The sequence below is a fragment of the Sus scrofa genome, chromosome 3 (assembly GCF_000003025.6).
Source record: "Sus scrofa isolate TJ Tabasco breed Duroc chromosome 3, Sscrofa11.1, whole genome shotgun sequence".
NCBI classification, from domain to species: Eukaryota; Metazoa; Chordata; class Mammalia; order Artiodactyla; family Suidae; genus Sus; species Sus scrofa.
Window position 1 is genome coordinate 110,894,275 of NC_010445.4, and position 13,214 is coordinate 110,907,488.

General features: G+C 56.4%; 1 protein-coding gene across 1 annotated transcript in view; it reads right to left on the reverse strand.

The window, feature by feature from the left end:
• Positions 2,976–13,214, reverse strand: part of BABAM2 (BRISC and BRCA1 A complex member 2) — a 431,165-nt gene continuing 420,926 nt past the window's right edge. Inside the window, exon 12 of the mRNA XM_021088348.1 lies at positions 2,976–3,404. Within this exon, the coding sequence (XP_020944007.1) occupies positions 3,341–3,404 (64 nt within the window). The 3' untranslated portion in view covers positions 2,976–3,340. The remainder of the gene's footprint in view (positions 3,405–13,214) is intronic.

Below are 13,214 nucleotides of genomic sequence, written 5' to 3' on the forward strand. Positions count from 1 at the left end.
TCCCACCATTTGACCCTCCCTGCTCTTCCCAAGCCTTCGTCCAGCGACCTCATGTTGGGAACTTGGAATTGGTCATGGTGGGAGCATTTACACCATGGAAATTGGCAAACAATAAGAACCAGGCTCCCCCCACCCTTTTTTTTTTAAAAAAAAAACTGCTGTCAAATATTTACCAGCTGATAAATGGGCAGAGCTAGGATTCCAATTTAAGTCTCTCTCCTCCTCAATCTCACACTCTTTCCAGTTCATTCCCAGTAGAAAACTGGCTCTCTCTCTGCCCAGGTCCCTTGGGCCTCCTCCCGGCCCCTTAGGAGAGGCTCTGCTCCAGCTGTTATTAGCAAACACTTGTGACATCTTAGTCCTTTTCCTTGTCTGCCCTGAGCTCAAGATTCAACTGAAATGACAAGGGCTGAGTAAGCTGGAGATGGGATTTACGAGGTAATGATACCATGCCCTCGTATGTGGGACTTTTCATCTTCAAAGCATTTTATGGCCATTTACTAATTAGTCCTGGGCTGCACTCTGTGTGTAAGGACACTGCTCAGTGATGGGCTGAACTGGCAAGAAGTGTTTAAAAAACACCCAGGCGATGTCATCCATTTACAAGCACCACTTGCTGCTGTGGCTGTTGGGGGTAAAGCCTCACAAACACTGGTTCTTGAGTCTCTGGCATTTGCAATGTGAAGTGGCTGTTGTTACCTTCCGTTGTCTGGGTTCCTCCCTAAGAAAATCAGCCCAAACCGTCCCCCCTGTGCTAGAGGGGCTGAAAGGTTTTTTTTTATTTTTTTATGGCCTCCCCTGTGGCATAGGGCAGTTCCCGGGCCAGGGACCGAATCCAAGCCGCAGCTGTGACCTACGCCGCAGTTTTGGCAATGTCAGATCCTTTAACCCACTGCACTGGGTTGGGCATTGAACCTGCGCCTCCACAGTGACCTGAGCCACTGCACTCAGATCCTTAATCCACTGTGCCACAGTGGGAATTACTGAAAGTCTTTTGAAAAACTCCTCTCATCTCCATGATCATAAACCAATACAGAATTCATCATCCTTCACCATCCAGTGAGACTCGAGACTGGATCTGGAGAGGGAGCCAGGGCTGTGTCCTACTTCGTGCTGATTGGCTGGTGATCTGGGGTAACTCACTTAACCTCTCTGATCTCGTTTTCCCTTCTGTGGCCCTCCTCACTTGCTTACTTCACAGGTGGGGTGCACAGATGTGCTGAGATGAAGTGCAAGAGAGCATTTCTGGTTAGACTGGGCCTGCCTCACAGCCCTGCAGGCACACAGTGGACGATGCGTCCAGCCTGAGCCATCTGGACCCCTGGAGCTTAGCAGGAGCAGGAGGGCCACTCCCAGATGGCACTGCCCAATGCTCGCTGCTGTCACTACTGACTGGTGATGTGGCCAAAAGACCCCAGCCCACAACTGCTGACCACTCTCCACTAGAACTGGGGCCAGAACCCCTCCTGAGTCTGAAGCAAACCCCGACTCGGCCCACTCTGTGTCCCTCTGCGGGGGGACAGTGGCCACGCAATCCTCAGTGACAGCAACTGGAGCCGGAGAGGGGCGCTTGGCACACAGCTGCCCTGGGGTGGAGGAGGCAGCCAGCTGGCCAGGATCAGAAGAGACTCCGCGAGGTCATGACCCCTTGCTCAACAGACTCACCTGGGGAGTTTTTTTAAATCAAAATCCAGACGCCCAAGCCCTAACGAGCGAGCCATGATTCCGCAGGCCTGCAGTGGGGCCCTGAGCAGCAGTTCTTTAAAAAGCTCCCGGGTGGCTCTGACTACACAGAGCAGGGACTTGCTCAAGGTCACACAGCAGGCAAATGGCAGGAGCCAGGGTGCAGACACAGGACCCTGTGCTGTTCTCTGCCACGGGAATTCCCAAGGTTTCAAGGCCAAGTACTCACGTGGTGAAAGATCCCAGAGTTGGGCAGCCCTCCAGCTGGAAGCCACGCTGGGAGCTCTGGTCTAGCTGTTCTCCCGCCTCCTGAGAACAGTCCTGGGAGCTGGAGAATCCAGGAAGGGGGGGTGTCCCTCACTGCCACCCCAGGGGCCCCGAGCTGGTTCCCTTTTCAGAATTACGTGGTAAAACGCGGCCCCAACAGCCCCTGGAGGAGCTGCGGGAGGAGTGGGCAGCGGGGTTCCACCTGTGCGGGCCCTGCGGCACCTTCCAAGGGGAAGGCAGGTGGGTTTAGGTAAGAGCCCCGGCAGCAGCACAGGCCGGCATCTCCACGAGCAGGGCCTCCGCCCCAGGGCCGAGAGCCTTCAGGGTGGAACACGGCACCCCTAAACCAGACCGTGTCAAGTGGGCCAGTGGGCTGTGGTCAGCCTGCGTCTAAGGTGAGGGAAGTTGTGTGACAGCCGCCAACTCCGAGGTCTGCCCTAGTTTCCTGGGTGAGTTTCTTTAGCTCTGGGGCCTTCGGTCTAGCCTCTGACACTGAAGGGAAGAAAGAGGAGAAGGGCTGGGAGTGGAAACAAGATAACTTCCGAAGCCCCGCCCGACTCTGAGAATCCAACAGTTCAGGAATGATGGAGCTCCCTCAGGCTACCGTCCCGGCCCCGGTCCTGGACGGCTGCGGACCCAACCTGTGTCTCTCCGCAACGTGCACGTGGCTGCGAAAGCCCCAGCAACTCTCCCATCGGCCTGGGGAGGAGGGACGCAGGGTGGGATGGATTCCTTACTGCGTTCGGCAAGCTAACAACTGCCTCCTGGCTCAGGACGGGCTCTGTACCTGCCACACGCCCCGGGGCCTGGAGGGGGATTTCGGGGGTGGGGGTAGGGTCACCCCGTTGTTCCTGAGCGCCAGCCTTGGGCCCAGCTGGATAGGTGGTTGGAACTCGGTCAGATCCATTCAGGCAGCACCTTTTCCAATGGAGGACCGTCCAAAATGGGGACACGTTGGGTGTAAAGCACCCACCTACCCACACATGAGGCACTAATTTCAGGAATTAACAAAGAAAAAAAAAAAAAAAAAGCCAAGGAGTGTTTAATCGTAAAAGAGGTCTCAGAAACAAAGGCTTTGAATAAGGGTGTGTGCATGTAGCGCGTCTTACTTTCCCTGGAAAAATACTGCATCATGATTTGTGACTTTATTTCTTCCAACTTAGAAATAATGCCGAAAGAAACACAGAGGGTGCAACCAGAGGTGGGGGGCTCTGGGATCCAGGTCCCCCGCCAGCCAGCTCAAGTTTGGGTTCCAGTCGGGGCGCAAAGCTGCTGTGTGTGCGAAACGCTGCCATGAAGACATTCCATTGGCTTCCAGGAAGCGGCCATATGTGCTGACACGCATGTGGACAGAGCAGACGGGCTGGCCACCTCTCAAGACTGGTGTTTCCTAGAGCTTTCCATTGGCAAACGCTGCCTCCTGGAACTGAGGGACAAAGGTTTTGAAATAAGCCCTGGTGGGAAAGGGGGAGGAAAAAAAAATTGTGGTTAGCACAAACGACTTGAAAAAAAAAAAGTGCAACTCAGAGCTTTCAACCTAACTAACTCAGAACAGTTGTTATTTATTGTTCATGCATCTTGGGTTGGATTTGCTTTCCCTGCTGATGCAAAGCCTTCTGGATTTTTCCAAGGGAGGTCCACGCAGTTCACGACCAGGCGACCTCTCACAGATAATTAAAAGGCTTGGATGGAGACCCTCCTGGCTGCCGATTCCTATGAGACATCAGCCCTCAGGTTCCCGCTGCTCTTTCCTAGGTCAAAGCCAAGGGTCCAAGTTAGAAGCCAGTGAGTGACCAAGCTGAGCACCCAGCTGTGTTTGTGATCTGAAACGGCACCAAGGCTGCCCTTCTCACTCAGTTGTACCTTTGACTTCATACAGAAAAGAGGGTCTAATGAAAGGGACCTCGAAGTGATCCATGGTTTCCATTTGTTTGCAAACATACACGAAGTTTGGTCTCCTGGAAAGCAAGCCAGACTGGCTATCGGGAGGACCTTCCCTGGTCAGGCAGACTAGTGACAAGATCTGGAGCAGACCGTTTGGCCTTTCTGGCACCCAGATTTGAACCTCTAGAAGCAGACTCTCTATTCAACAGCAAGAGAGGGGCTTGTGCTAGGCCGGCACAGTGCCAGGCACCGTCTGAGGCATCAGGGGTTGTGAGATGACCCAGACGGGGCACCTGCTATGCAGGTGATCGGTTTCGAGGAGGAGCAGACATAAGAAATACCAAGTGCTGGAGTTCCTGTTGTGGCTCAGTGGTTAAGGAACCCGACTAGTATCCATGAGGATGTGGGTTCGATCCCTGACCCTTCTCAATGGGTTATGGATCCCCCGTTGCTGTGGCTGTGGTGTAGGCTGACAGCTATAGCTCCAATTCAACCCCTAGCCTGGGAACTTTCATATGTCATGGGTGTGGCCCTAAAAAGACAAAAAAAAAAAAAAAAAAAAAAAAAAAAAAAAGAGAGAGAAGAAATACCAACTGCTGTGCATGAGGCAACCCAGCTTGGGGCAGTCCGTGAACGTGGAGGTGAAGGAGGCATTGTACCAGGGTTCTAGCAAAAGACACAGCAGGGGCAGAGGCTTGGGGAGCACGGGGTGGCTTGCTGGGAGCTGGGAGCTAAAAGCTCACCCAGAAGAGAAAGCAGGACATAGAAAGGGGAGGGCGGGGAAGCCAGAGAGGTGGCGGTGGGCACCTGATATGTCTTCCCAGGCCCTGATGCCCCAGAGATCAGAGCAGTCACATCTGACTTGGCCAGACATATTCACCCAGACCCGTGACGTGAGCCAGGAAGGGCCACCCAGAAGACTTGTCGCCATCAGGCCCACAAAGGGCTCAGGGACTTCACCCAAGTCTATTTTATTTAGGCTACGGTTCTGATACGCTTGGCGCTCCAGACTGCCAGGACCTCAGAAGCGCCCCAAGAGGAGCTGGGGGAGCTCACTTAAAGGCAGAAGGCAGACCTGCTGCGCCGCGAGAGGCAACAATGCGAAACCCACCCACGAGAGAACAGAGGACGGCTCGGGAGTCGTGAAACTGAACAGAGACATCTGTGTCAGGCGACGAGCCCCACACCACTCAGCAGCCCCAGGGTCATTGCTAGATCACCGTGCAGAGCAGTCATTGTGACACCCGGCTGGTCCCCTCCCCCAACACCAAGTCACCTGAGACCCTCTTGCAAATTTCAACGCTTTGCTCCAGCAGCTCTGCTCAGTCCCAGCCTCTGCAGCCTCTCTGTGGTATTAGCATGTGGGTCCCTCTGTGGAAGCTCCTTTCCCCTGACCCCGTGGACATCCTGGCCCTCCCCCCCCACCCCCCACCCCTGTCCTCTCCCCCCTCCCACTGAAACCTCTCCTTGGCCCCTTCCATCCTGCTCTCCACTCCCCTGGCTTCCTCTCAGGCTCGTACCACCCTCAGCAGAGAACCCCCCAATCTGGGTCTCTTATTTCTCTCCCAAACGTCCAGTCCCACATTTCCAACCACCTACGGGACACTGGGACCCGGATGTCTGTCTAAGTGCACGTTTCCATCAGTATCACGTTCCCGGAAGGGCTTTGGGCCGCTGATACGTCTGTAACAGAAGCCTCCGTTTCCAATTCTCCTAAACCCCCATGGTGAATCCATCCTGAAGCTTCTTCCTCTTCTTCCCCGACGTTCTGACACCCTGGCTCCCTGACTTGTTACCTTGCACAAAACTGCTGCTTCTGCCGGCGACACAAGGCTCACGTCGCCTGTCTGTGACAACGACATCAATTCCCTTTGAGTGTGGGTCTCTGTCACTGCCCCACCCTTCATCTGCCCACACTCAAAAGCCTGGCACGCCATGATTTTCACGATTAACACGTTCCCTAGGTTACAGTTTTGGGATCGTGCCTGCCCTCCTTTGAGAAGCTAAAGGTTCTCTCCAGAAAAACTGCAAGTAGGTCTCCTCGCTGCGATGTTACCTGTGTCGGCAGGGGTGTCATAAGCCCCCCGAAGCCCGCGCGAGGTCCGGGGTGCCAGTCCCACTGCCACTCCCCCCAATCTGGCCACTGGCGCCTCCTCACCTGGGCCATTTCGGTCATGCTCAGGCCAAATGCCCTCGGCCTCCGCAAGTCCTCCCGGTCACCAGAAGGTTCTCTCCCTGCCTGCAGACGCCGTCTGTGCTTCTCCCGGGCCACATGTCATGTGTACACATGGCTCGGGAGCCAGGCTGCACTGCCAGCCCTGGAAGGCGGGGACCCCCAGGCCTGCCTCTACAGAGCACCCAGCGAGGACTCTGTGGCTGTAAGGACGGTAACTGCTGACGGCCACCCATTTGCAAGGGCAAGTAAAGCGTGTCCCTTACACGCGGTTCAGGAGGTGAGAGAGAGCACCTCCAGAAAGCTGGCGGATGCGACGTTCAGGTTCCAAAGAAGAAAACTGTAAAACTATAGTCCATTTGCAAACTTTAACCTGTGCCAACAGTTGGCGAGAAGGACAACGCGCCCCCTCCCACCCAGGTCCTGATCAGGACGGTCCTGAGTCAGTCAAATCCCTACCTCTTCTGGGACTTCGGACGGCAAAGCGCACAGTCCGACTGTGCTCCTGGGAGGCGGGCACTGTGATGAGGCAGGTGGAGCCGCAGGCCTAGAGCGAGAGCAGCCTGGGCTCTGTTTCCTCCGGGAGGAGGGGGGGACCAGCCCGCCTGGATGGGACAACGTGTGGGCACGAATTTTGTCAACCGGCCAGCTGCTGCCGTTCATTCCTTCCCCGAGTTTCACCTGCCCGTGTTTGCTGAGGGGAGCCTGGTGGCCCTTCTTCAGAGGGTCCGGTGTGGACAGGTGGCAGCCAACCTCCACTGCATGTGCTTGGCTGCCTGAAGTACACCTCGGAGTGTGACCCACCCCAGCACCACAGGGCGGGGTGGCGCCCCGTCCCAAGTCACAGGTGAGGACACCACAGGCAGAGGCTGTGGGCTCTGAGACAGGTGCCTGAGGAGTGAAGGGTGCTGGCTGCTGCTGAAACTGGCCCCGGGCCCCGGGGTCCTGTCTCCCCACTCTCGCTCCTGGGGTCACCCTGGGCCAATCAGATGAAGCAAATCTCACCAGCTCAAGTTTTTCTCGGAAACTTCTGGGGGAAGGGGCTGCAGCAGCGCAAGCTCCTTCGACCGAAAGGTCTTGGCAAGAGGGAGCAAGCTTTACGGCAAGCTCTTTCCTTCTTCAGAAAGTTCAAAAGTTTCCTGTTCTGTCCTGGGCTTTCCCTGCCAGGGCGAACTGCGTGATGCCGGGGGGGAAGCAGTGTGGAGAAGGGCTATTAAAAGGCATGGTGCTACCAGCTGTTGTCAGCGAGCGCTTCTCAACGCGGATCCTCACGACGTCAGCTCGGGGAGCAGAGGGGGAGGGGAAAATGGCAACTGGCTCCCATCCACGTATAGATTTTTTTTTTTTTAAAGCACCGTTTTCATTTATTTCAGTTGTTATCAGAGAGAGTGGAGCGCTGCCCGGAGCCTATCGCTTGCCAATGGCACTAGCTGTCTGTCACCTTTTATAAAACCCTTTGACCCCCAAGACCAAGTGTGTGGTAAGCTTGCAAAGTGTCAGTGCGTTACAGGGGGTGGGGGGAAGGTTTTCTCACGTCCCCTGTCCCCGTTCACTGGCCAAAGGCACCCGTGGCGAGAGAGGCCTTGAGTCCATCAAGCGCCTCGTTCTGCTCGCACTGGAAGGGAAATTATTTTCAGACCAAATTGGAGCTAAATGGGACTTAGGACAACATAAGCTTCTGACCCTCTTCACGGATCTCAGCCCCTTGCTCTGGGTGTTCGAAAAACACAACTCTGTCCAATCCCAGAGTCTCAGGTCAGCCAAATTAAACTTAAAGAGCTGAGCCCAGGCCGAGGCCAGGTAGGTTTTCCATGAATTGGCTCCTGGCCTGAGCACACAGGCGCAGCGGGGGGTGGAGCAGGCTAACCCTGAGATCAGGAATTAGGGCGCCGGCGGGGGGGCAGAGGGGCTCGGCGGGACTACCTTTCCAGGCCTTGGGTCTCGGGGTAAATCGCTTCTCTTTTCTGGGCACCTACAAAGCAGGGAGCTGTGCCCGATGACCTCCGAGCCCTGCAGGCTAGGGGCTGTGAAGGACGGGGAGTGTGCGGTGCAGGCCTGGAGTGGCCACACCTGGGCTCAAGGCCTGGCCCTGCTCCTTCCTGGTTGCCAGGCATCACCTGGGCAAGTGACTCACCTCTGCAGCTTGAAGTTCTTGGGCTGAGAAAGGGGAGTGATCATGCTACCTTCAAGCGTAATCACTGCTACCCAAGCCTGGTGCCTGGCTTACTAGGTGATCAACAGAGGTCCACTGTTACCATGGCGACCCAGCTGGGTCTGAGGGGGAGAGGCCGAGTCTGTGGGAACAGCCAGAGCACATGTGGCTGCAGAAGAGAAACCCCCCGTGTGGACGGAGAGGCCCTGAGGTCCTTGCTCCGGGTTCATCCTTCCCCCGGGGCCTTCTTAGATCGCTTTTCATTTATCATGTTGAGCTGACAGGTGGAGGCACAGAGATGATCCATTTCAGCACTGGACACCCAACCACCGTCATCGGGACACTGTGTGTCTCCTGAAATGCAGCCCCGAGCTGCTGGACGCATACTCGTGGGGTCTAAGGCTGAGCCCTGCAGTGGGAGGCACCTATGCCCCTGGGTGGCTTCTGCAGAGCTGCTGCCCTGCATGTAGCTCTGGTCAAAGGGTGGGTCAGGGGGAGGTCACTTAGGCAGAGGGATATTTGAGAATCACATGGCACTGGCTGCCCCAGATGGGGGTATCGAAGTTGGCCCAGTCCTCAAATGGACCTTTTACTGTCCAAGAGAACATGTATCCTAAGGCAGGGGGCGGGGGAGGGGGCGCAGTGGGGCAAGTAGAAAGAGCACTGAACCATGAGCAGAAGACACAGGTCCCAGTCCAGGCCCTGGCTCGTTTCCTCACCTGGAGCCGGGCCTGGGTTTCCTTCCCTGTAACCAGAAGACGCATATACCTGGTGATCTCTAAGTGCCACTAGTTAACGGTTCTAAGACAGCCAAGTGACCTTGGCCAAGCCACTTAACCTTTTAGTGTCTTGCCTCATCTGTTGAATTAGGCACCAGCCAAGCCCAGGCCCCGACGAGCCATAGGTGGTGAGCGGTGGTGGAGGCAGGAGTCGTCATTATCTGGGATGCGCTTTCACGCACGCGGCAGAGTCCCGAGCAGGTGTTCAGCAGGTGTTCAGAGGCACCGGCAGTTCAGGAGGCGGAAAGAGGGCCTGTTCCTCTTGGTCGCGCCTCTTCCTCCCATCAAGAGGAGGACCAGAGGCGGGGAGCCCTCACGAAGATGCCAGGGGAAGTAATGCCTGGAAAAGTCAATCGCCCACCCACCGAAGGGAAGGGGCTGAGGGGGCTACAGGGTGCGGTGACAGGGAGCCTTCGGGGAGACCCTCGGACGCCTCAGTTAGGAGCCTCTGTTCAACAAGCCTCCTCTAAAGGGTTTTTCCCCACCGGGACCACAGCGCTTGATTTAGTCAATGGACCTTTTCAAAAGAACAAAAGCCCATCTTGACACGTAAACATCTGAATCGGTCCAGCTTTAAGGAAAGGAAAACCAAAACAGAGAATAAAAAAGTCCCTCGAGGTTGGAGCCTCCGGGGAGAGGAAGGAAGTGCCTAAAGCAGATAAAACACAGCACAGGTGGTGCTCAGAGCACTGTCGCGTGTGGCAGGAGGCACGGTCCCCCTTTGCAGGCGGGCAGACAGATGCTTAGCGAGTTAAGATACCTGCCCCATGTCGCCCTGATCCCAGGGCCACTGGAGCGTGGACTTCCCGCTCTGGCATGATGTCACAGAGGAGATGCTGGGGTCTGGCTGCCTCAGCCTCAGTTGCTCGGGACCTCTCTCCTCTTGCAAGAGCCTAAACAATCATTCTTTTCCAAAACAAGACGCAGTGGGCTCGCTGGAATCCACAACGCTTTTCTCCCGGCGGTCATAAGACGAGCCTTACAATGTTTGCACGAGTCGGGCTGACGTGGCGTTGGCAGGGGGGGAGCAGGGGGAAGAAGTGGTTCAGGGGACACGACCCTCACTGTCAGGAAATCAAGGGCATACAAATTAAGTCGGAATCCATTTCTGCAAAGAGAGGCAAGTTCCCAACCATCTAAAGCTTATTTCTTTTTTTTCCAGTTTTCTTCTGCAGCTGTGACTTCCACCGGCACATGGTTTTCATCAGTCATATGCAAAACCGGCTGTGGTCTGAAAATCAAAGCAGTCCTGTAAATAGTGTAAGACAAGCCCCGCTAATCACCTTGTGGTCTTGCCTTGTCCTCAGTGTCCTGAACGGCCACTGTAAATACGGACTCATCTGGGGTTTCTCCCCGCGTGTCCCAGGAGTCCTCCTTATAATAGAATCTCTACAAAGGGTCTTGGTTCTGCCCCAGTGCCCTTCACCCCAAACCCTCCAAAGGTCCCCATGAAGGAGGGCCATCCAACTCTGGGCGCCTTGGAGAGCAAGTGCCTGGCATGATGTGCCCTTATTTTGTCGCGGTGCTCGGGGCGAGGTGAGCCTGGCATGCTGGTGTGGCTTGAGGAGCCAACAAGGGGGTTGTAACTGGTTCACGGACACAGTCCCCTAACTACGCCAGCCCTCATGCAGGCCTGGTTCATTTTTAGGGGGCCAAGCACGCACAACAAGGAAACCAACACACAAGCTGCACAGGCTCGCTGTCATACTGAGAGCACAGTATCCCACGCTCGCAGGCTGAGGCCCTCGCCCTCAGCTGGAATCAATCGCCCGCCTGCTGGGTTCCCCGGCACACTGGGCCTCTGACCTCAGGCCCGGCCACGGGCTGCCTTGAGCTGGAGCTGTTTAGATTGGTGTCTAGACTCTGTCATCCATAGCTCGGGCTCCTGGCCCGTGAGAAGGCCGAGACTGTAGTCTCAGTATGTGTTTGAATTAAATAAAAGGCAGTTTTAGGAGCCCTTCAACCAACAACCAACTGGGATCCATTTCTAGACATCAAAGTATTGGGATGAAATCTGGCTCCTTCTAAATCATAGGGTATTTGTCAATGTGTACTGAAACGATCAAAATTACCTAGTGGTTCTCTCTGAGACTCTCTGCGGAGGCCTTCTGGAGCCTGGCCAGTTCCTCTGGGGCTAGAGCAGCTTGCCGCCAGCTTCTGCCACTGCAGGGCCAGGCCTTGCTCAGGAGTGGGGGGCAGGGAGGGTGTAGGCGCCTCTGCTCCCTTGGCTCCTCCTCTTGGGGGAGGAGGTCACAAGAGGGCCAGCTGGCCAAATGAGAAGGAGGGACAGGACGATTCACGTGGGCTCCTGAGCCTCGCCAGCCACAGGGGTGCCTTCCTCCCGGGCTCCCGGCTCTGTCCCCAGGCACCTGCCACAGTCCAACCACTCCCCCGCAGCCCACTAGACGCTCCATCGCGGCAAGACCCGCTGGGCACATTCGCCACCTCTGCACCGCGGCTTCCAGTCTAGTGCCCAACACATAGCAGCTCAATACATACTTGCAAACACTCTTGGCTTATATAAAGATGTACTTTAGGATTAGAAAATGTGTACAACAGCAAGAAACCCCAGAGGCTGTATAGCGGGGAAGGGGACACTAAGGGCCGGAGCAGCTGGTGGTCCTTCTCACAGGGCACAAGTCTTCTCTGGAAGCCCATTGGGGGCAGACTTGGGGGATGGGGCATCCTTAGCGCCCATGGCGCTTGCCTCCCTTAGGGCCTGACGGCAGGAATGGCTGGCTGGCTGGCTGGCTGGCTGCCCAAGGACCTGCTCTAAGGCCCCAGGGCTAGTGGCTAGAATTGGGGCCCATCCTCCTAATCTCCTTCACTCCCAGGCTGATGCTCTTTCCATCATGAACCTGCCTGATGAGACCTGGGAGGAGGGGGCGGCAGCATGGCCACTGAGAAAGGCGGGGTCCCCTCGCGCCGGGAGGGGTCAGCTGAGATGGTGCACCTGGCTGGGTTAAGGTGCGGTCAGAGAGTGGGTGTGGGGGACCTAAGGAATGGGGTGCTGCCAGAGGCCTGGGACCCCAGGGCAGAACCACCACCCGTGTCTATCCTGCTTTCCCACCTGCACCTGCTGGGTGTGCCTCGCAGGGCGGGTGCCCTGGTATCGGGCATCTCAAGTTCTCTGCTCGCTGTGCCCAGGGCTGCTGGAGGGGCTCTGCACTGGCCCTGCTAACGGCCACGTGGGGCCCGTGGAGGCTGCTGGGGTCTCTCCGCAGGCCCGGGCAGGAGCTCACGTCCCTCACCTGCACTGGGCTGCCGGGGAGAGGCCGGCTGCCTGTCTGCCGGCGGTGAGTCACCGTCACGATCACAGATGACCCTCTGCTCCTGAGTCAGCAGAAGGGGAAAAACCAAAGGGTGGCCCTCAAAGAGGAAGTGCTCGGGGTCTCAGCCGAGCTGACCATGCGGAGTGCGGGCGCCTGGTCGCAGCCCCACGGGGACGCGCCTTCAGGCGCCTGTTCAGCATCGCCAGGAATCACAGGAAAGGACCGCCCTACCCCCCAAGGACTGAGACAACCCTGAGGCCATCAACTCTTTGGAGGATAAAACAATCTCCTCCCCAGAGAGTCTCTCTGGGGCTCCTATTAAAGTATCATTTGCCTGGTTGTAAATTTTTCTCCCACTAGACTCTCAGCATCTAGAGGCCACAGCTCTGTCTCCCACAGCTGCTCAGGCTCCTGCCGGCTGCCTTTGAGAGCACCCGCTGGTCATGCCAGCACTCCGGGTGGCTGGGTGCTCACAGAGACCCCTCAAAGGTCTGGGGGAGGGAGAGCAAGGCTGGCCAGGCCCCTCTTCTTTTCAGTCCAATTCCCCTGCTCAGCAGCTGAAATGATATTCCCGGACGCCTGGCTCTTTGGGCCTGCAGATGGAAAAGCAGCCATTCCAAAAGAAAGAAAAAGAAAAGAAGTTCCCATTGTGGCTCAGCGGGTTGAGAACCCGACTAGTATCCATAAGGATCCCTGGCCCCCACTCAGTGGGTTAAGAATCTGGCATTGCTGTGAGCTGTGGTGTAGGTCGCAGAGGCAGCTCAGATCTGGCGTGGCTGTGGCTGTGGCTGTGGTGTAGGCCAGTAGCTGTAGCTCCAATTCGACTCCTAGCCTGGGAACCTCCAGATGCCACAGGTACAGCCCTAAAAAGAAAAGAAAAGAAAAAAAAGAAGAAACGGCCGAATGGGAGAGCATGCCTGGGGTCCGCCCCCTCTGCTAGGGGGCAAGGGCCTTCCTGGGATCTTTAGGCAGGCTCTGCTAGGCTGGGGGTGCGGGCAAACTCC